At 41.1% G+C, this 22,175-nt stretch overlaps 1 protein-coding gene across 2 annotated transcripts in view; it reads left to right on the top strand.

The window, feature by feature from the left end:
* Nucleotides 1-7,831: 7,831 nt before the first annotated feature.
* ATP1B3 (ATPase Na+/K+ transporting subunit beta 3) overlaps nt 7,832-22,175 on the top strand; it is a 43,237-nt gene continuing 28,893 nt past the window's right edge. The window contains exons 1-2 of one of the 2 annotated variants that reach the window (XM_036266482.1): nt 7,911-8,013; nt 11,707-11,828. In XM_036266482.1, the coding sequence (XP_036122375.1) occupies nt 11,765-11,828 (64 nt within the window). In that variant the 5' untranslated portion in view covers nt 7,911-8,013; nt 11,707-11,764. Of the gene's footprint in view, nt 8,014-11,706; nt 11,829-22,175 lie in introns of both variants that reach the window. The other variant, XM_036266481.1, reaches the window with a different exon arrangement.

The following is a 22,175-nucleotide window of genomic DNA, read 5'->3' as shown; positions in this document are numbered from 1 at the left end:
AAATAACATGCTTAAACCCACATTTTCAGCTCCACCATCTTTAAACTCTTTAACTCTTAAAAATCTCTTACCTCCTTATCTACTATGTAAAATAATGAACACATCTACATTTCCTTTCAACTTTCTTCAACTCTCTCCTCGATAGACCTCTTGACATCTGTCAACTCCACCATTACTTTATTTTTTATTATTTTTAAATATGTTTTAATTGATTTAGGGAGAGAGAAAATCAGTTGGCTGTCTCTTCCACACCCACTACTGGGAATTGAGCCCCAAACCTGGGTATGTGCTCTGACCAGGAATCGAACCTGTTACCTCTTGGCGCAAAGGATGACACCCAGCCAACTGATCCATACCAGCTGGGGCTCCACAATTACTTTATGTACAACATTTAAATTTTGTTCTCTGAGTGTTCATTCAGTTGATTCTAAATACTGAAAGCCAATACACTGCAATTCCACTATTTTGATTATGTAAATAGTATCCACTGTTGAACAAAATGCATCAGTAAGCATAGAAAAGGTAAATCTATATCACTAGCTCTGTGCCAATATATAAGGATGCTCCAAACATCAAGCTCAAGTAATGACATTTCTAAACACTTCATTAATTGCTCAAAATAATACCACCTTTTTTTTTTTTCAGTTTGCTTTTATTTGGAACACAGTTTTCTGATGTTTTCAATTGCTTTCTATTTTCCTTCCTAACAAAAGCATATGCCTTTACCAGGACCTAAATCCCTGTCTCTGTGGCATGGAATCAACTTTCTGCTTGAAGACATTCTTGTCCATTCAAAAGCAGTTGCTTCCTTGCTCGGCTGTACAACTATCATTCAGGCCCTCCCTTCATTGGCACTCTTGGGTTAGGACTACTGTTTCTAAGATCCTAGGTTTTTCTCACTCTTGGATTCCTTTTTCTTTTTACTGGTCCATCCTTAATTGATTTTTTCAGAAAGGATTAGTAAGAGGTGGAAGAAGCTTTTAGGACCTTCTTCTTCTTTTTCTTTTTCTTCTTCTCCTTCTCCTTCTCCTTCTCCTTCTTCTTCTTCTTTATTGATTATAGAGAGGGAGGAAAGGAGAAGGAGAGAGAGAGAAAGAAACATTAATGAGAGAGAACATTGATTGGCCGCCTCCTGCATGCCCTTATGTGGGGATTGGGCCCACAACTTGGTCAAGTGCCTTGACCAGGAATCAAATCAGTGATGTTCAAGCACTGAGCCACACCAGCCAGGCCTTTTAGGATCTTCTTAGCATTTGATGTACTATAAAATTGCAAGGTTATGATTAAGTATGAGTCTATTTTTTGTGTGTGTGGTATGTGCCCCTAGCAGGAACCGAACCCAGGACTCTCTGGTCCACAGGCCGACACTCAACCACTGAGCCAAACTGGTCAGGGCGGTATGAGTCTATTTTTATTTTGCTTGGTATTCAGTAAATTCTTTCAATCTGAAGATTCCTATTTTTAACTCTAGGAAATTTTCTTCTATTATTTCTCTCATTTTTCCCCTTCCATTTTCTTGTATCCTTCTGGAACTATTAGTTGAATATTGTTTTTCCTAGACTATAGTCTTTGGACTTTTAAAAATATTTCTTTCACTGTCATTTTGCTTTATTTATACTTTGGAAGATTGCATTGACCTTTTCTTTCAGCTCTTATGTTAAATTTTTTTTTTTTAATCCTTACCCCGAGGATATTTTTCCATTTATCTTCAGATAGAGTGTGTGTGGGGTGGGGGGAGACAGAGAGAGAGAAACATCTACTTGAGAGGGACACATTGACTGGTTGCCTCCCGCACAACCATGACCGGTGCCAGGGCCAGGGACAAACCACAACCGAGGTATGTGCCCTCGTCCAGAATCGAAGCCATGACTCTTTGGTCCGCAGGCCGACACTCTAACCACTGAGCCAAACCAGCCAAGACTCTTACATTAACTTTTATTTTTATTTTAGGAACCAGTTATATTTTAAATTTTCAATCATTCTTTTTTGTCTCTGATTGCATATATATGTCATTGTACATATATATTACATATACATAAAATCAGCTTTTTAAAAATAGTTTTTTGAAAATATTAAATCTATTCCTTCTTTTGGTTGTTTTTAACCAAGTGAACCAGAAAAATGTGCACCAGGAAAATTGCCTATACTTTGCCTCCAATTTTTTTTTTAAGTCAACTGCTTTTATTATCCTTCACATATTTCATGGAAAAGATAAAGTGGTGAACAGGTCAAGGTGGAATTTAAAAAACAGCAACACATGTTTGAACATATTGCTGTATTTGCACCTGGGATCCTCCCATTCTCCTTCAGAGACGCAGCCCTTGGCTCATGGACACATCCATGGGTCAGCGGGAGCAGCAGCTCTTCTGGCAGGAGGTGCATGCGCAGGAGCCAGCACAGGTGCAGGACAGCTAGGGTCCACTTCCAACAGTTTTGAGGCAGAGATCCAAAGCAAGAGATGAGGCAACTGTGCTATTGAACGTGTGTTTGCCCAATTTAAAAAAAATGTTTTTTTCAAAGGAAAATTTAAAGGATATACAAAATAAACAAAACATAATAAGCCCTATACACTTATCACCCAGCCTTAATAAATATAATCTGCCATTCTTGTTTCATCTATATGTCCACCCATTCCTGAAAATTTTGTAACTAAGTTATTAATTAAATACTCTTTTACATTGAGTTCATCATTTGAATTTATTTTTCATTTGGTAAATTATTTTGTTAAATAATATACACGTTTCCACAAAACACCTATCACGGGGGATAACAGAATTAAAAATTATAACAAGAATCCTGCCATTTACAGAGCACTTTCTATGCCAGATAATATGCTCATGCTTTACAAAACACTGGTTCATTCAACTTAAGATGATCAACAATGCAAGTGTCTGCTCTTTAATCTGCAAAGGATATAGAGATGCTGTTTGATAAAGGGTTAGTTAAAAAAATTTTTTTAAATCAATGTGTGGAAAAGCACATTTTCTGTGGAGAGGAGTATGTATTCACAACTGTTTTTCTAGGATACAATAAAATGCTGACACAATTATAGCCGCTGCTTGTGGGGATGGACTATTTCTCTGGACATCTCAATATCTATTCTCTGAGGGACAAATAATAGCCTTTCAGTGATTCAGTACCATAGTCATATCAGTTATAACACCAAGGCACAAATAAGATGCTACTATAAGAACTGAAATACTTTTTTCTGTGCACACGAGTCTAAGCTTCAGGAATAAACTAAGTTTTAGTAGAGTAAGAGCCAAAATAACTTATTTGTGCCTGTAGAAAGTAGAAAACATATTCTGCTGATTGGAGAATACACCCAACCATTGGCCAACAACGTTTTCTCTCATTCGGCCTTCAGCTTTGTAAAATTTCCCCAGAGCTGTGTCATCATGTCATCATTCACTGCAGAAGTAGTGGAGGAGACGGGCATTTGAACCCATGTGCTGTTGTTGGGTAGTTTTTTTTTGTTTTTTTTTTACCATGGGCCAGTTACTTAATTTCACTAAACCTCAGTTTCCTCATTTACAAAATTAGGGAAACAACACATCCTTCCTTAGGGTATTTGTGAAGATTAAGAAAGAAATGATACTAAGCAAGTAGTACAGGGCCTAGGATTTAAGTGTGTATAAATGATTGTTTCTGTTATTACAGTGGGATTCATAGGTATCCTCTACAGGTAGTGTGGCCAGATTTAGCAAATAAATATATAGGATATCTGGTTAAATTTGTATTTGAGATGGACAAAGATAATTTTTTAGTCAAGTATGTTCCAGATATTGCACAGAATATATTTATATTAAAGATTATACTAAATTCCATAATTTATCTGGCAAAATAATTTCTTTTTTAGTGGAGGAGGCCTCTCACAGGTAATAGCTGAGAGAGAATGTGCAGAGGACAGAGCCACAAAGGATTCTGCTTCCTTAACAAAGTCTGCTGTGTCCTTGGGAGGTTGGAATCACTAACCTTTCAATTAACAGCCTAACTCACTAATCAACTGCACCACAGACTACAATAATTTCTTTCTTTCTTTTTTTAATCCTTACCCGAGGACATTTTTTCATTTTTTGTTCAGATAGAGTGGGGGGGAGAGAGAGAGAGAGAGAGAGAGAGAGAGAGAGAGAGAGAGAGAGAAACATCGACGTGAAAGATACACATCGAATGGCTGCCACCCACACGACCAACCAGGGCTAGGGACAAACTGCAACCGAGGTACGTGCCCTTAGTGGGAACTGAACCTGGGTCTCTCCGGACCACAGGCCAACGCTCTAACCACTAAGCCAAACCAGCCAGGGCAATAATTTCTTTTTTTAAAGGAAGACTTAGGTATAGTAAAATAATCTTGTAGGGGATAAAGTTGTGATTATTATTTTTTTAATCCTCACCTGAAGATATTTTTCCATTTATCTTCAGACAGAGTGGGAGGGAAAGAGAAAGAAACATCAGTGTGAGAGAGACACATAGATTGATTGCCTCCTGCACGACCTTGATGTGGGCTGGGGACCGAACTGCAACCGAGGTACGTGCCCTTGACCAGAATTAAACCAGTGACTCTTTGGTCCGAGGGCCCACATTCTAACCTTTGAGCCAAACTGGCCAAGGCGCTGTGATTAAACTTTATATTAAATCTGCTCAGACTTTGTAGTCCACCATTCTCTAATACACTCAGTATTTTCCAGGTAATGTTCAAGTATCATTTATTAGAAACAAATAGTCCCCATGTTTTTAAGGAGAATATAAAATTTTCTCCAAACTGGAATCTGTTGGATCTAGTTACTATATTAAATTAGGAATAGATTACCCTGGCCGGTTTGGCTCAGTGGGTAGAGCATGGGCCTGAGGACCAATGAGTCAAGAGTTTGATTCCAGTCAAGAGCACGTACCTCAGTTGCAGTTCCTCCCGACCCTGGTCGGGGTAGGGCCATTCCAGAGGCAACAAGTCAATGTGTCCCTCTCACGTCAATGTTTCTTTCTCTCCCTTTCTCTCCCTCTCTCTCCCTCCCACTCTATCTGAAGACAAATAGAAAAATATCCTCGCCCAGCTGGTGTTGCTCAGTGGTCAAGAGTCGACCCATGCACCAAGATATCGCCAGTTCGATTCCTGGTCAGGGCATATGCCCAGGTTGTGGGCCTGATCCCCAATGCGGGGCATGCAGGAGGCGGCCAATAGATGTTCTCTTGCATTGATTTTTCTATCTCTCTCTCCCTCTCCTTCCTCTCTACCTAAAATCAATAAAGAAATATTTTTTTAATCAATAAGGAAAAAATATATCCTCAGGTGAGGATTGAAAAAAAAAAAAAAGGTAAATTAGGCATGGATTTTGAAACTACTGAATTATATTTGTATTTAAATCCTTATTTGGAAAACTACAAATCCCTAAATATGAAAGTCATATTAATCACCATTAAAAATATACAAACTACAGCCCTGGCCGGTTTGGCTCAGCGGTTAGAGCATCGGCCTGCGGTCCGGAGAGACCCGGGTTCAGTTCCCGCTAAGGGCACGTAGCTCGGTTGCAGTTTGTCCCCGGCCCTGGTTGGTTGTGTGGGTGGCGACCACTCGATGTGTCCCTTTCACATCGATGTTTCTCTCTCTCTCTCTTTCTCTCTCTCCCTCCCACTCTACCTGAACAAAAAATGGAAAAATGTCCTCGGGTGAGGATGATTAAAAATATACAAACTACAAATGTCTGACAGCATTCAATATCTTTGAAACACTATTTTATGTTCTTGCTTACCATGTTTTCTTTGTGTGTGCCAAGTAATTATTTCTCAGTGTGCTTGCTATTAGTGTGTGCACACCCAAAATAAATAAAGCAGATGGATTTTGTATTTTATTCCAACAGACTCTGTATCTCTTACCAGAACTTAAAAGCCCATTATCAACTGTATCAGTATTTTAGCTTTCTTCTAATTTGTAGTTATATTTTAATGAGTAAAAAATAGTTTACTTCCATACCTAAATTCTGTTTCAGCCTTGCTTATGAACTAAAGAAATACTTTGTAGTCTACTTGCACAATGTTTTGCTATTTCTAATACTAATTTCATGCCAGTTTTTACAAAATCCTTCTACAGCCCTGGCTGGTTTGGCCCAGCGGTTAGAGCGTGGGCCTGTGGACCAATGAGTCATGGGTTTGATTCAGGCCAAGGGCAGGTAACTCGGTTGCGGTTGGGCCCCATCCCCGGCCCTGGTGGTGGTGGTGGGGGGTGTGTGTGTGTGTGGGAGGCAACCAATGGAAATGTCTCTCTTACATCAGTGTTTCTCTCTTTCTCTTTCCCTCCCTCCCACTCTATCTGAAGATAAATAGAAAATATCCTAGGGTGAGAATTAAAGACATACAAAATGCTTCTACAAATGTTTTGATTTCACTGGCTCAAAGAAATAACTGGATTTTGGTTATTCCCAAGGTCAGAATTATAAATTTACCGGGGGAAAAATCACTTTATAATATTACATTCTCCTCTCTCTTCCACTTGTGAAAGGCGTAATTCCTAATCCCTAGCTTTGATTCGCAAAGTGAGGAAATGAGAAATGCCAGAATTTTGTTATCCATTTAGTCCTTTAACGTTTGCAGGCTGTTTAAACTTCCCGGTGGATTATAATGCATCATTCCAAACACTAACATGTGTGCTACATTTCTTCATTCATAATTTTTATTTGCTACTAAAACATAGGCGGCAGTGCTCCATTTCTTTTTCCTGCACCTTCTGCACAAGCTCCTGAATTCTTTTCACCCTGTCACAACAGTCGCCAAGCACGGTTCTCTCCAGCTCCGTCTCGCGTAGGAAAGGGTGGACTGCACCCTCGGCTCCGACCGAGAGAGAGGACGGTTCCCTGCAGAGGGAAAGCTGAGAAGCCGGGAACGTTATTTCGGCATCAACACGAAAGGAAGAATTGATTTCCTGTGGATGAAGAGTCTCAGTGTCTGAGAAAAAGCAGAGGGCTTTTGGTTGACAAGAACCTCAGGAAATGTACTGTATATTGACTTCCTTGATCAATTCTGAAAAACAAGAAAAATTACGCTCCATTTAATTGAGATTGGGATATTGAGAATGAAATCCCCATTCACCCGAGACTCCGGGTTAAGTCCGTCGGCAGAGCCAAGGACGGACGTTCTCTGGGCAGCAGCACGTCTAACACACTGGTCTACACAGCGGACTATCCTAGTCACGTCACAGAGCTCAAAGGAGGTCCCCTGGAGACGGCTTGGAGACGAAGGCTAAGTCCCTCCCGCGCGAGGACGTCTATGGCAGAGTGGAGTCGTTTCCCTGCTTTGCTTACCCCGCGCCGCCGCAGGCAGGGAGCCCAGAGGACAGCTGCCCACAGCATCTCCCCAGACTCTCCCGAGAAACCTGCGAGTGGCGGACGCCACCTTTTGCTCCTTCTTATAAATCTGCTTCTTATTAAGCCTTTCAGATTTTTAAAGCTGCTCTGCGTAGTCTCTGCTTCCTCCGGCCAGGTTAGAGGGAACCCGAAGCGGTCCCGGAGCCAGGCCGGGGATCACTAGGCGGAGCGGGGCGGGGCCAGCGAGGGGGCGGGGCCGGGGCGGGGCCTCCTCGCCGCCTTGGGCTGCGCCAGGCCGCGGGCGGGAGGCGGCGGCGGCGGCGGCGGCGGCGGCGGCGGCGGCGGCGGCGGCGGCGGCGGCGCGGGTCCAGCGGCGTGGGGATTGGCTGCGGCGGGCGGAGACGTCAGGTTCCCCGCGGCCTCAGCGGCAGCCCGGCTCGGTGCCGGCGCAGTCGGTTTGAGTGCGCTCGGCAGTGAGGAGCTGTCCTCGGCCGTTCCACCTTCTGCCGCCGTCGCCCGGCTGCGCCGCTTGAGTTGCGACGCGCGTCCGCGCTCCTCGCCGCCTCCACCCCCGCGGCCGCCGCTCCCCTCGCCGTCGGCGCACACACCATGACGAAGAAAGACAAGAAGTCCTTCAACCAGAGCCTGGCCGAGTGGAAACGCTTCATCTACAACCCGACCACCGGAGAGTTCCTGGGGCGCACCGCCAAGAGCTGGGGTGAGCGGGCGGCGGTTGGGCGTCCGGGGCCGGCCGCGGTCCGGGGGCGCCGGGCGGGGTCGGATGGGAAAGGAAAGCGGGAGGCGGCTCCCCGCGCTGGGGGCCCCAGGAACCGCCCTCGCCGCCCGTAGCGGTTTTCGCCCCGGGGCCTCCAGACTCTAACCCGGGTGGTGGCGGAGCGCGGCCCATTCATTTCTCGCGGGGCGGGAGGGCCGTCGCTTGAGGCCGAGGCCGTGGGACCGCGGGCAGCCCCGGCCCGGCCGCGCAGGTTTCTTCCTCCCGACCCAGAGCGCACGTGCTGCCCGGGCTTCCCGCCCCGAGCGGCGCCGGAAGCCGGGGACCCCGGCCCGGAGCCCAGCCCCGACCGTGCAGGGGGCCGAGCGCCCGGGCCTCCTTTGTACGGAGCGCGCCGGCCGGGAGAGGCCCTGGCGGAGGCGCCAGCGGCGCCGAGAGGTTCGGGGAAGCCAGATCCTGCCCCACGCCCGGGGAGAGGAAATTTCCATTCCCGCCGCTATCTTGTGACTCCTCCACGCTGCCACCCCAACCCGGCAGAGAGTGCGAGTGAGTGTTAAGTGTGTGGGTTGCATGAATGCCGCGGTGATGCACTTGAATTTGGACAGTGAAAAGACCTTTAAAGCCTGGTTCCTTCCTAATTTCTTTTTAATTACAGAAGTTTTCTTTCTTAGAAAAATTGCTTCGTTGGGGGAAAGTAAATCCTATCTGAATGACACTGGTTTTCTGTGCCTTCGAAACGTGTGATGGTTGTATATTGTTAGCAGTTTTTCTATGCGTGAGTTCTTTGTTTTAAAAGAAATATTTCAACAGTTCACCAGTGTACTGCTGGTTTAGGGTGGCTCTTTCTTTTTGACAAATTAATCAAGTAAACTAATTTTACTCTTTGTGGGCTTTTTGAAAAATGTTTTGTAAGAGGGTCTTGACAGATCTTTTTTTTTTCTAGGTGAGAATAAATTTCTAGAGTTGAGAACTATTTGGGCACATTTTTAAGAGAAGCATGAAGAGAGTAAATTAGGCATGGCTTAGAAAATAAACTCTTACTGCTGACTGAAATCGGCTCCTCCAGAGTGGATGGAAAGGTCGTTTAAGTCCTATCACAAACTGAAAGGGGCCTTGGAGGTTTTTTTAGCCCAACCCTCGTGTTAGAGAAGAAAAAATGAGATCTGGAGAAGTTGTGATTTTGCTTTGTGTAAAATTACATATTCCTCAGGGCCAAGAAAAGATCCCAGTTCTCCTTTAATCCTAGTCCAGCGGTTGTATTATTTTACAGATGCCTTGCCTAACTGTATGGTAATCACTCACGACTCTTATTTAAAGGACTGTCTTTTGGGAACCCACTAGTGTGATGAGGAAATACATCTTACATCCGGAGTTAAATGGGGGTGGGGGTGAACAATTATTGTTTCTAGAGTGTACTAACTTTTGATGAAGGAATTTTCGAGTCGTGGAGAGGGATTGATTTTTGTAGACTAGTTTTCTCCCTTCCTCATTGCCTTCTTATTTCCAGTGATTAGTGTCTTCACTTTGTGTTAGAATGACATTTCTTCTCTCTATATCTGTCTGTTGTATTATATGATGTTGGGTAGAGATTTTATTTGATACATGCATTTAAATAGATAATGTGCACAAATTATCAAAGGATAGGACATTCTATAAGGGCAGATTAGTTTTAGTAGGATTAAGGCAAGACCTTTTTTTTCAAAATTGAAAATAAAGTAGCATGCTTGTCAACAAATAGTAAATTTCTGTTTATTATAATAATAGTAAGCCAGGACAGAATGTCATGAATTGGTGAAAATTATCCATATTATCCATTTATCTCAATCTAAGGGCATCTCTGTAAGGGCAGGTGGGGGAGTGGTGTGTGGAGGCTGAAATCCACACTCTGATCACCAAGGCTGTGTACCCTAGAGCATGGGTGTCAGCCTGGAGAAAGGAAGTATCCTGTTCTAATTCTCAGAGAGGCACTGTATGAGCTAGCTGATCTCATCAACCCAGAGATGCCCATTATTAGTATTTAGGTATATATCTGGGCAGACGAGAAATGTCTGTAACTTTTTTTTTTTTTAACAAAAAGATTATACAGTGTTTTATAATCTTGCGAATATATTGTCATCTTCCCATGTTAATAAAAATCTTTATCACCATTTTTAATAGCTGACTAGTGTTATATAGTTAGATGTGTTGTGATTTTTTTTTTTTTTTTGTAACAGGCAAGTTTATTGACATACATACCTCATGTATCCATGGGAGATACTCAGGGAAAAAGTAACTCCTAATTTTTTTTTTTTTTTTTTTTTAAACCAGTGCATTATTGTGTGGTCCCTCCTATTCCCTTCATCTTTGCATGTACATTTTTTACAAATTTATTTTCTTGAGGTATTTGTACTGGTGAAATTTCTAGGCCAAGTATAATATATGTAACTTACACATTTTGAAAACATGTTAAACTTTTTAAGAAAAAAACTCATTTGTGCACATACTTTTTTCCTAGTTGCTTTTGAATTTAATGTAACTGATAATGGGGATGATAACATCTTTTTTTGATCTTGGTAAAGTTGCTGAGTCTACTGGTGTGTAGAGAAAAAGGCCTTCTCTACCCCAGAAATTTTATAAAGACGTTCATTTAAGATGTTCCTGATTTTATTTTTTATATTCAAGTCTTTAGTACATTTGTCCTGTAATTTGAGGTTCCTCTCAAAATTCATTAGAAATATTAAAAGCACACATATTTAAAAAGCAATTTTGCCACTTACATTTGGGATACGGTGAAAGTACTGCATGTTACATCACATTGCCTTATTTAAAACCGCTAGATAATAAAGATGTTGAGTAGTTACTCGAATACCTGACAAATGTCTTACACTTAGTTACAGCAGTTTAAAATGCTTAAATGCATATAATCAATTTATTTGGTTTTCATAACAACCTTCTAAAGCACACTGGGTAGGTGATCAAAAGTGTGCCTAGAGCTGGATTCTTAAACAGAACAGTAAGGACACATAAGTAATAAATATAAATAGTTGCCATTTATAAAAACACAGGAAAAAGAAAATTTAGCACTTGGTGGCAGGTTTTGCTAATATTAAGCCTAAATGTATTAAATGCATTAGAATGAGAGTAGTGAAAGCGAGCCTAGAGATCATTCAGTGTCATTTAAACTGCAGGTAGCCGACCATGTGTTGCAATTAACATTTTTTTAAATAATAAAATAGAATGGTAAAAATAGCAAAGTTTAGTCTATGGAAAGATGTTGTTTCATGAAACTACTGTACTTTGTATATACAGATACCCCAATGTAAAGTGTATTTCTTACTGTGATTCAGAGTCAGAAAAGCTTGAAAACCACTAGCCTAACCCTGTGCCTTATTTCATAGGTGAGAACATTGAACACGCAGATCTGACTTGTCAGAATTCATTCAGTGACAGAATCCTTGGGCCTTCAGAATCCCTCCAAGGCCAAAGCTAAAAAAAAAAACTATGACATTAGATGACCTCATCTAATGACATCGGCTTGTGGGCTTTTTTGGAATTCATTAGTTTAAGGTTATCTATCAGTAGATATTTTATATTAGTATTAACTTAAAACTTAAATTACTGATGTCCAAGCAGAGTCAGATTCTGGAACAAAGCTGTTAATACCTATATTTTGTTCATGTGCCTTCTCTTTCATTATAGGTCCATGAAGTGCCATTTTCTCAATCACCTGTTTCCATTATGGGTCATACCTCAGTAAATGCTCTGCTTTGGAGATCAGACACCATCTCATCTTGGGTGTCTGACTGTAGGGGTCCCCAGAGGCAAGTGTGTTTATTTTCCCGGTATCATATAGTTGGGTTTTTTTTTTAATTAATTTTTTTAATTAATTTATTTTTGTTACAGATGTTTCTCTTTTTCCCCCATTGACACCCTCCTCCCCATCCCTCCCCCAGCATTATCATCTGTGTCCATGGTTACTTATACATACATATAAGATCTGTGGTTTATCTCTCCCCCCCCCCCCCCCCGCCCCCAGTATCATATACTTTTGTAAGGTATTCTTCTTTGTCCTGTGGAGTGTGACATATTAAACTTTACAAAACTATGGACCATTGGGAAAGTGATAGAACTTGCCTTACCCTGTGTACAAACTATAAATGGAAGGTCATTGGTGGGTGTGGCAAAGGTAGCATTAGAGGCATGCTGACCTATCACCCAGCAGGAGACAGCACATCCTGGACTGGTAGTGGCTGTGGGGGAAAGGGGCAGGTTTATGTGTTGTGTTCCAGACACCATTGTGATTACTATGATATGTGCTTTACTGCTGTTAAAGAGCAACCTCCCCCTCCCCCTGAAATAATTTGATTTCTTTGCAATCAAATTTTGAATTTATATCTATAGAATTAAATTAACTGTATCAAAAGCAGTTTAAAAAACCTCTTTTTCTTGCTTTATCATTATGTTTGACTGAGGACTAGTTATTTAACACTGTAATAGGAGGAAAATCCATTTAACTTTGGAAGATCAATTTGTAATTATCTTCTAATTATGCATTTATTATATTGATTTTGAATAACCACTGTTAACATTGTAATAGTCTTTTTCCTACATGCAAACAAAAAATTTTTAATGTGTAATGCATAAAAATTTTAAATATAGTTAGACACCTAATTTTATCACCGTGCTTGAGGGGAATGGTTTTTATTCCTGTGACACCTTCTTAGAGGCTGATGTGTTGGGTGTATCCTTGGCCCTTTTCATCACCTCTGTGGGGATTATCTATACTTCCTGCTACAACATGTGTATTCTGGTGGCTTTAGTTACTCTGTTAGTACTCCCAAATACATCTCCAGTCCATGTGGCTTTTCTATAATACTATAACCAACTGTCAGAAATCTTCCTGTTGGATGTTTTATATGCACCTCTTCATGTAAATCTCCATTGTCCTCAGGGGCTCTCTTTATAATCTCTCTGGCATATTCCTCTCCTGTCATCTCTCTCTACCATTCCACATAGTTCTCTTCTACCGCTCTGGGCCTGTTTCCTAGGTCCTGAGCTTTTCCTTCACCTTGGCATGGCTACTCAGGTGTCAGCTTTGATAGCCTGATCTCTGGTAAACATTTGTGAACCCCTCTTTGCCTTAAGACTGGATCAAATGCTCCTGTGTATCCCATAAAACCATTTTCTATTATAGCATTTATGACTTGAATCAGTATTGTTGTTTCTGAACTATAAGCTTGCTATTTGTGTCTTTTTTTTTTTTGGTTAAACCTCAACCGAGGATATTTTTCTGTTGATTTCTTTTTTTTAGATAGAGTGGGAGGGAGGGGGAGAGAGAGAGAGATATCCATGTGAGAGAGACACATAGATTGGTTGTCTCCCACGCATGACGGTCTGGAGATCGAACCTATAACCTAGGTATGCGCCCTTGACTGGGAATTGAACCTGGGACCCTCCAGTCCTATGGCAGATGCTCAAACTGCTGAGCAAAACTGGCCAGGGCATTATTCATGTCTTACTCATCTTGATTCCCTAAGACCTAGCCTGTTGCCTGGCACTTATGAATGCAATAAAAATTCACTGAATGAGTGAACACTATTATGAAATGTTCCCATGTAATTAGTCTTCTGCAACCTGTTTTTATTTTTTTGTTAATCCTTACCCGAGGATATTTTTTCCATTGATTTTTAGAGAGTGGAAGGGAAGAGAGGAGGGGAAGAAAGAGAGAGAGAAAAACAGCCATGTGAAAGAGACACATCAATTGGTTGCCTTCCACATGTGCCTGACAGGGGCTGAGAATCAACCTGGAGACCCTTTGGTGCACGGGCTGACACTCTAACCACTGAACCACACTGGCCAGGGCTGCATGTGTTTTAATGCCCTTGCTGGTATTGGCATATCACAGTATAACGTTTCCCCCAAGGTTTGGGCATTCCCTCCTACTTTCGTTTTGCTACAGTACTGATGGGTTTTCATAGAAGTCCAGTGTTCTGAAGAAGCTTCCACTTAACTTTCTTTTTGGAGACTTAGCTGAATTTGTGACCTGGGTCCTGCATCTGAGTAGGATAAAAGAACCAGGTTTATTATTCAGGTCTCCCAGGTCCTGCTCTATTGCTCCTTCATTTTTTAGCTTCCTTGCTCTCAAATTTAATGAGGGCTTAATTAATAGTGCCATCCTCTCCCTTACATGAGAGACTCAGCTATTATTACTATTTCTGAAAAGAATTCTCTGACAGTCTCCCACATATCTGTTTAAGCTTTGTTACTGAGTCATTGTGGAGTTGGCTCTTATTTATGACTTCCTCTTAGTATTTTGCTGGTGCCATAGTAAGGTATGACTTTGGAACTGACCCTCATCCAGAGCATGAGGTACTTTTCTTTGGCTAGTAACTGGCACATAAAATGTGGCCCTTTGCATATGTACCGTTGCCCAACTCCGTGCTTCTCTAAGCATTCCTTTCCTGGTTCTTCCTGTCTGCTCTGTTTCCAAAACATGTATTTCCCAGGTGCTGTCTTTGGCCTTGTTTTTCTCATCATCATCTTCCCTTGCAATCTCACAAAACAACTAGAAAGATCACTCAACAGATTTTACTTCTTGATTTAACATCTCTCTCAGATTCCAGTTGCTTCATGCATATCCCATAAACCTGAGAGAGCGAGGCTTAGGTTAACTCTAGTACCTTGTATGTCACCTCATAAATGGAGCTCTTTCTCCTTCCTCCACTGAGTTCTGAGTTGCTCCTATATTTGCAGTTTTTTAAAATAGTGCTGCTACTCTTTGTCATCTGGGCTCAAAACCTGGCCAAATTATGCCAGTTCTATGTCCATACATCTGACCTACTGACCCTTCACACCCACACTCCTCCCTCCCCCAATTTTGTTAAAGCACACATTTGGAGAGCCAGGGATATTCATCTGCCTGGCTTCATAATGCTAACCGCCTGTTTGAAATTTCTTAGCCCTTAATACTCCCACCAAACTCTGTCCCTTTACCAAGATCTAGTCGTGCCTTTTCTTACAAATTCTCTGATTAAAAATCTTAAAGCACCAGATAAAGAGCTTTTGTAACTTTTTCAAAGTTGTTCCAAGTTAACATAGACCATTGGCTCTCCAGCTTTTTAAAAAGTATAGTGTTGACTCTAGGAAGGTGGACTCTTAACTCCTGATGCATCCCCAGAAAGATCCAAGGAATTCGTTGTAATCATTGTGACCTAAACCAGTGTAACCTCACTGTTGTAGGATTATTTCTAAGGCTACAGCTTTGATCATGCTATTCCCTGTACCCCAAAACTGTGGATCCCCACTGATTTCAGGTTCAAATACATACCAGACAGCTTGGCATTCCAGGCTTATTGGTTAAAACTCAGTTTCCAACCTTATAACCTGTCATGACCCACCTTACTTCGCATACACTACATGTCATAGCTAAATGGTGTATGTGAGGCCCCTTGGTCTGGAATGCCCTGCTTATTTCTTTTCCCATGCTCTTCATTCTCTGCATCATAAATTCTTCCCTACTCACATACTTACCTTGAGTGTAAGCTCTGTCCTAAGCCTTCCCTGATGATGCCCAGGTGAAAATAATACCACATTTATCTCCTATAGCACCTAAAATGTTGTATCCTGGATTAAAGTTGCTTGTATATATTGCTCCTACTAACTAGATGTTCTCACACAGTAGGATTTACATCTGCATTTTCTATCCCTAAACATCTAATACATAATAAGCATTTACTATTTCTTTGATGAGCAAATTGTCATTTAATTAGTTTCAGTTTATGATTCACCAGTTGTTTGGGCTAAAGCTGAGAATATTGTGAGTCAGTTGGTATAGCTCTGCACTAAAAGTCTTATTTTTATAGAGATACTTGTACACATAAAGGCAGAATTCCCCTTAGCTTACGGTGATTTTGTCCCACTAAACTTCTCATTCATTTTGAAGTTTCCAGATAGGGCTTCATAGTAAAAGGGAGCCTGTTGGCATAAATATATATATTTTTACTTATGAATCTTAGAAGTACACAAATATACCAAGAAGATGACCCAACTAAGACTCAGAATGTAGACCTAAATTTTTTTTTTTTTTTTTGGTGGTACGTGCCCCTAGCGGGAACCGAACCCGGGACTCTCTGGTCCACAGGCCGATGCTCAACCACTGAGTCAAATTGGCCAGGGCTAGACCTAAATTCTTGTTCTACATCTCTATCTCAGCTTAGCTAACTAATTTAAAATCTCTTGGTCTTCTGGAGAGTATTATCCTAAGTGAAACAAGCCAATCAGAGAAAGACAAATATCAAATGATCTCACTTCTTTGTGGAATACAGTGAACAAGCTGAAGAACAAATTAGACCCAGAGACATAGAAGTAGAGTACAGACTGACAAACCTCAGAAGAGGGGGGTGGGAGGGTGAGATAAACCACAGAACTTGTATGCATGTATGCGTAACCATGGACATAGACAACAATGTTGGGGGGGGGGCGGGATTGGGTGGAGGGTGTCAGTGGGGGGGAAAGGAGAAACATCTGTAACAAAAATAAAAATAAATAAAAAATAAAATAAAATCTCTTGGTCTTAATTTTCTCTGTAAGAGAAAAGTGCCCTGGCTGGTTTGGCCCAGCAGTTATAGCATTGACCCACAGACCGGAGAGTCCCGGGTTCAGTTCCCGCTAAGGGTTGCAGTTTGTTCCCAACCCCAATTGGGATCGTGTGGGTGGCAACCATTCAATGTGTCTCTCTCGTATGGATGCTTCTCTCTCTCTCTCTTCCTCCCTCCCTCCCTCCCTCCCACTGTCTCTGAAGATAAATGTAAAAATGTCCTCCGGTGAGGATTTAAAGAGTAAAGTTGCATGAGGCAGATTCAAATGTCACTTTGAAATGAAAAATATAACCTATGTAAATGCTTTGGAACAAGAGGCAGCAAGCTTTTTCTTTAAAGGACCAGATATTATTTTAGACTTTGCCAGCCTGGGGCAACTACTCAGCTCTGCTATTGTAGCTTGAACGTGGCCACAGACACTATGTAAACTAATGAGCCCACCTGTTTCTCAATATTTTATTTACAAAAAGAGGCAGCAACCATGGTTTGCTGACCTCTACTCTAGAACTTAGGAATTAGTGGTCTGGGCTGACTTGAGAAACCCGAACTGGTCTTATGTAGAATATGGACTCTTGGCTTTGTTCTTTTCATATAATAAAAGTAACACCATTGTTTGAATTTTTACAATGCAGATGTGAATAATCAATAAGTCTACTGTCATCCTTAGCTTCCTCCCTCGGTAACCGCTGTTAATTAACTGTGATAACTTTTTAAAATGTAATACTTGGTGTATCCACTTTGGGTAAAGGTCTGGCAGTTTCATACAAAAGTGAATATACTCCCTGGCTGGTTTGGCTCAGCGGTTAGAGCGTTGGCCTGCAGTCTGGAGAGACCTGGGTTCGGTTTCCGCTAAGGGCACGTACCTTGGTTGCAGTTTGTCCCCGGCCCTGGTTGGGTCATGTGAGTGGTAACCACTCGATGTACCCCTTTCACGTCGATGTTTCTTTCTCTCTCCCTCCCACTCTATCTGAACAAGATATCAAAAAAAAAAAAAAAAAGTGAATATACCCCTACCCCATGACCCAGCAGTTCTACTCCTAGGTTTCTACCCAAGAAAAATGAAAACATATGTCCACAAAAATACTTGTACAAGAATGTACATAGTAGCTCCAAACTGGAAACAGCCCAAGTATCCATCAACAGAAGAATAGACAAACTAGTATGTCCACACAATAGAATACTAAACAGTAAAAAGGAACTAATTACAGATAACACAAAACCTGGATGAATCTCACAGTTAGGTTTAGTGTAAAAGACGCTTTGTAGAAGAGACTACATACTATATAATTTCACTTACAAAATTCTAAAACAAGTAACACCTATTGATGGAAAAAAGCCCAGATTGGTGTTTGCCTCTGGGGCAGTGGGCATGGGGATTGACTGGGGAGAGGCATGAGAGAATTTATCTTGGTAGGGGTTTGAATCATAACTTAATGCATTTGTCAGAAGCCATCTATTGGCACATTGGAGATTTGTATATTTCATTAATGTAATTTTTTTCCTCTCAATTTTAGTTAATGTGTGTGCTAAAGTGTTTAGAGGTGAAGTCTCCTAACATCTGCAACTTGAAATGCATAAAAAATAGATTGATGGTGAATAAATATGAAATAAGTATAATAGAGAATCTAGATGGGTTTATGGGTGTTTACATTTCATTCAACTCTTGTGTATTTGTAAATATTCCTAACTGAATCTTGAAGAAAAAAGAATACATGAATACATTCATGTTTCTCTTGATTGTCTCCCACCAATCCAATTGTGGAGTCTTTCCTTCAGATAATGATTGTTTATCAGTTTTCTTACCAGTCCTTTTTCAGTGCATTTGTGTGTGTGTGTGTGTGTGTGTGTAATATATAGGAATAAGTAATTTTCTTTTCTATTTTTACACGAGTAATAGGAAAAATGTGTGTTTTAGAATTTGCTTTTCTTTTTTTTCTAATATGTTTTGGCCATGTTTCCATGTCAGTAAAAATAGATTTATCTTATTCCTTTGGATCTTTGTGTAATATTCCATAATGTAGAGATATATATCCAAAATACATTTGTTTTTTTGTGATGAATATTTAGATTACTTCCAATTTTTCTCTTAAAATTTCTTCAGTATGCAACTATTTAGGGTTGATACTGAGAATGGAATCAGCAGGCTGTAGTATATGCTTATTTTTATTATATAGTGTGTCCTCTAAAAAAACTGTACCAATTTATACTCCCACCAGCAGTAGATAGAAGCCTATTTCTCTGTAACTTTTTTTTTTTTTATCCTCACCCGAGGACATTTTTTTCCCCTTTTTGTTCAGATAGAGTGGGAGGGAAAGAGGAAGAGAGAGTGAGAGAAAAACAGCGACGTGAAAGGGACACATTGAGTGGCCGCCTCCCGCACGATCCATCCAGGGGCAGGAACAAACTGCAACCGAGGTAGGTGCCCTTAGTGGGAACCGAACCCAGGTCTCTCTGGACCACAGGCCGACATTCTAACTGCTGAGCCAGAACAGCCAGGGTTCAACTTTCTGAACATTGGACATTATCACTCTTTAAAAAATGATGTCAGTTTGACGGGATGCTAGTATCTGGTTTAATTTCTAATTTTTTTAAAAACTGTACCTTAGCATATATTTATATTTACTGAGTTTGCATTTATTTTCAGTCCCGCTTTGCTCTCTTTTGTCTCTTAATTCTTTTATTTTAAAAATTGTACTTGTTTTAAACAACAATCTTTTTTGTTGTTGTTGTTAATCCTCACCTGAAGATTTTTTTTTTGAACAACAGAAGAAAAAAAAAGACTTTATTTGTTCATATAACAAACATCCAAGTAGTTCTGGGTTCAAGTATGGCTGGATCCAGATACTCATGGTGTCATCAGGAATTATCCATCCCTGGCTCTGCTTTCCTTTTTGTTGGCTTCCTCTCTGGCAGGCTCTCTTTCTGTGGTAGCAAGATGGCCTCCAGCAGTTCTGAGTATGCATTCTGCCAGTTTAGCAGTCCAACAGAAGGAAATGATCTCTCTCCCAACAATGTGAGCAAGAGGTTCAAGAGTGTCTATTTGATCTGGTGTTGGTCAAGGGCCCTCCTCATAATTAATTACAATGCCCAGAAGGATGTTCTCCCTGGTTGAAGTTGAGGCCCCACTAAAGCCAGGGAGTAGTGCCATCTCTATTTAAACAGCAAGATAAGTTTCACAGAGATGGAATTCTCCAAAAGAAAGGGTTGGACTGTGTGTGTAGAAGAGCACTGGGCAGGCCAGACCACAGATGGTCATTATCACATTCTTCATTCAGAGCTTTGGAGAGGCTTCATTAATTCATTTTTCTCTGGGCCCTGTTTCCGTATTGTGTTCCTTAGCTTTTCCTCTGTATTTCTCTAATTATTGGTTGTCTTTGCTACTAGTCCCGAAGCTCCTTGAAATCAGGCATCAGGAATTATTATTCATATTTGTTTTCATCACAGTGATGAGCCCAGGGTCTTCTCATAAAGTGGCTGTGAGATTCAAGAGGGGAAACCTCTGAGAAGAGCTTAATATGTGCCTGTCCCATAGTAAGCCCCCAGGAAAGGATAGCTGCCATTATCATTGTATCATTTCTCCGGCTTCAGGAATGCTTCCTATTCTTTTGTTATGGATGTAGTCACAAAGGTTCCCTTGGTCTTTCGCTGTCAAGGTCGATGTCCTCTTGGGCTCTGGCAGAGTAAGAGCTGAGTGGACTAGAGCTGCTTGAGGAGAGTCTGGGATTCGGGGCTCTGAGGAGCAAGCTGAGAAGGCAGACACCAGCAGCTCTGTGCTGAGTTATTCCCCCAAGCTGGTTTGGCAGAATTGCGAAGGCAGAATTTTCCCATCAAATCCCAGAGCCTATTTTTCCATTGATATTTTTAGATAGAATGGAAGGAGGTGGGGGAGAGAGAGAGAAAAACATTGATGTAAGAGAGACACATCAATTGGTTGCCTCCCTCACAACTCCAACGGGGTTAGGGATGGAATCTGAATCCCAGGAACATGCCATTGACTGGAAATCTAACCCAAGACCCTTTGTTCTGTGGATGGACGCTTTAACTGTTGAGCCAAACCAGCCAGGGCAAATTTAACAATCTCTTATGGGCTGTTCCTAATCATTTGCCCCCAAATATATTGAATAATCCATCATTTCCTCACTGATTAGAATTGCCAACTTTATTACATGTAAAACTTCATTTTATATGGATTCCTTCCTGGATATTATGTTTTGTTGATCTGTACCTCCAGCCTGTGTCATCACACTATATTATGTAAGCTCTGTGTAAGTGTTTGAAATAAATGTGTGAAGTTTGTGAGTGCTATTCACTTTTGGTATCTGGATAGTACTAGCTTTATAAAAACCACTTAGGTAACTAATGGAACATACAGAAAGGATAGTTTATGTGTAGAAAAAGAGTTTTCCTTGGAAATTGGGAGAACCAACTAAGTGAGAACCACATTTGGACTGGTGTCTCTTTTAGGTTAGAGCTCTGTTTTATTTTTTATAAAATCTTCTGATTTGAAAATGCTTTTCTTAAAAAATCATATATTTCATCTGTTTTCAAATTTATTGAAAACGTAATTTTTATTTTTTATTTATTTATTTTTTTATCCTCACCCGAGGATATTTTTCCATTTTTTTGTACAGATAGAATGGGAGGGAGAGAGAGGAAGGGAGAGAGAGAGAGAAACATCGACGTGAAAGGGACACATCGAATGGCTGCCACCCGCACGACCAACCAGGGCCGGGGACAAACTGCAACCGAAGTATGTGCCCTTAGCGGGAACCGAACCCGGGTCCCTCCGGACCGCAGGCCGACGTTCTAACCGCTGAGCCAAACTGGCCAGGGCTAATTTTTATTTTTTTCTCTTTTTTTTTTTATCCTCACTCGAGGATATTTTTCCATATTTTGTTCAGATAGAGTGGGAGCGGGAGAAAGGAAGAGAGAGAGAGAGAAACATCGACGTGAAAGGGACACATCAAGTGGCTGCCACCCGCACGACCAACCAGGGCCAGGGACAAACTGCAACCGAAGTACGTGCCCTTAGCGGGAACCGAACCCAGGTCTCTCTGGACCGCAGGCCGACGCTCTAACCGCTGAGCCAAACTGGCCAGGGCGAAAACGTGGTTTTTAAAAAATATGTTTTTATTGATTTGAGAGAGAGAGAAACATTGATGAGAGGATCAGATCAAACCTGTAACCTGGGCATGTACCCTAACTGGAAGTCAAACCAGGACCTCTCAGTCTGTGGGAGGACGCTCAATCCACTGAGCCATACTGGCTGGGCAAAAACTAGTTTTATCAATCATTAAATGATTTTTTTTGCATTTGCATTTGCATTTTTTTTGCTTTTATCTTACATCTCTCTCTTTCCTTGAATTTATTTTAGTCTTGAATTAAAAATCCTGGCTTTTGTATTATTCTTACTTGTTTTTTGGTGAGTGCATGTAAGACTATGGATTTTCCTTTGTGTTCTGCTCTGACTACATTATTGTTTTGAATTTCGAATATCAAGTTTTATTGCCTTTTTAACCCAAAGATTATTTAGAAGGGTTTGTTTGTTTGTTGCTTTGTAATATATTTGCT

This window comes from Molossus molossus, unplaced genomic scaffold (assembly GCF_014108415.1).
Source record: "Molossus molossus isolate mMolMol1 unplaced genomic scaffold, mMolMol1.p scaffold_m16_p_18, whole genome shotgun sequence".
Taxonomy (NCBI): Eukaryota; Metazoa; Chordata; class Mammalia; order Chiroptera; family Molossidae; genus Molossus; species Molossus molossus.
The sequence above is the reverse complement of the archived record's forward strand: the minus strand, read 5'-3'. Positions and strand labels throughout refer to the sequence as shown.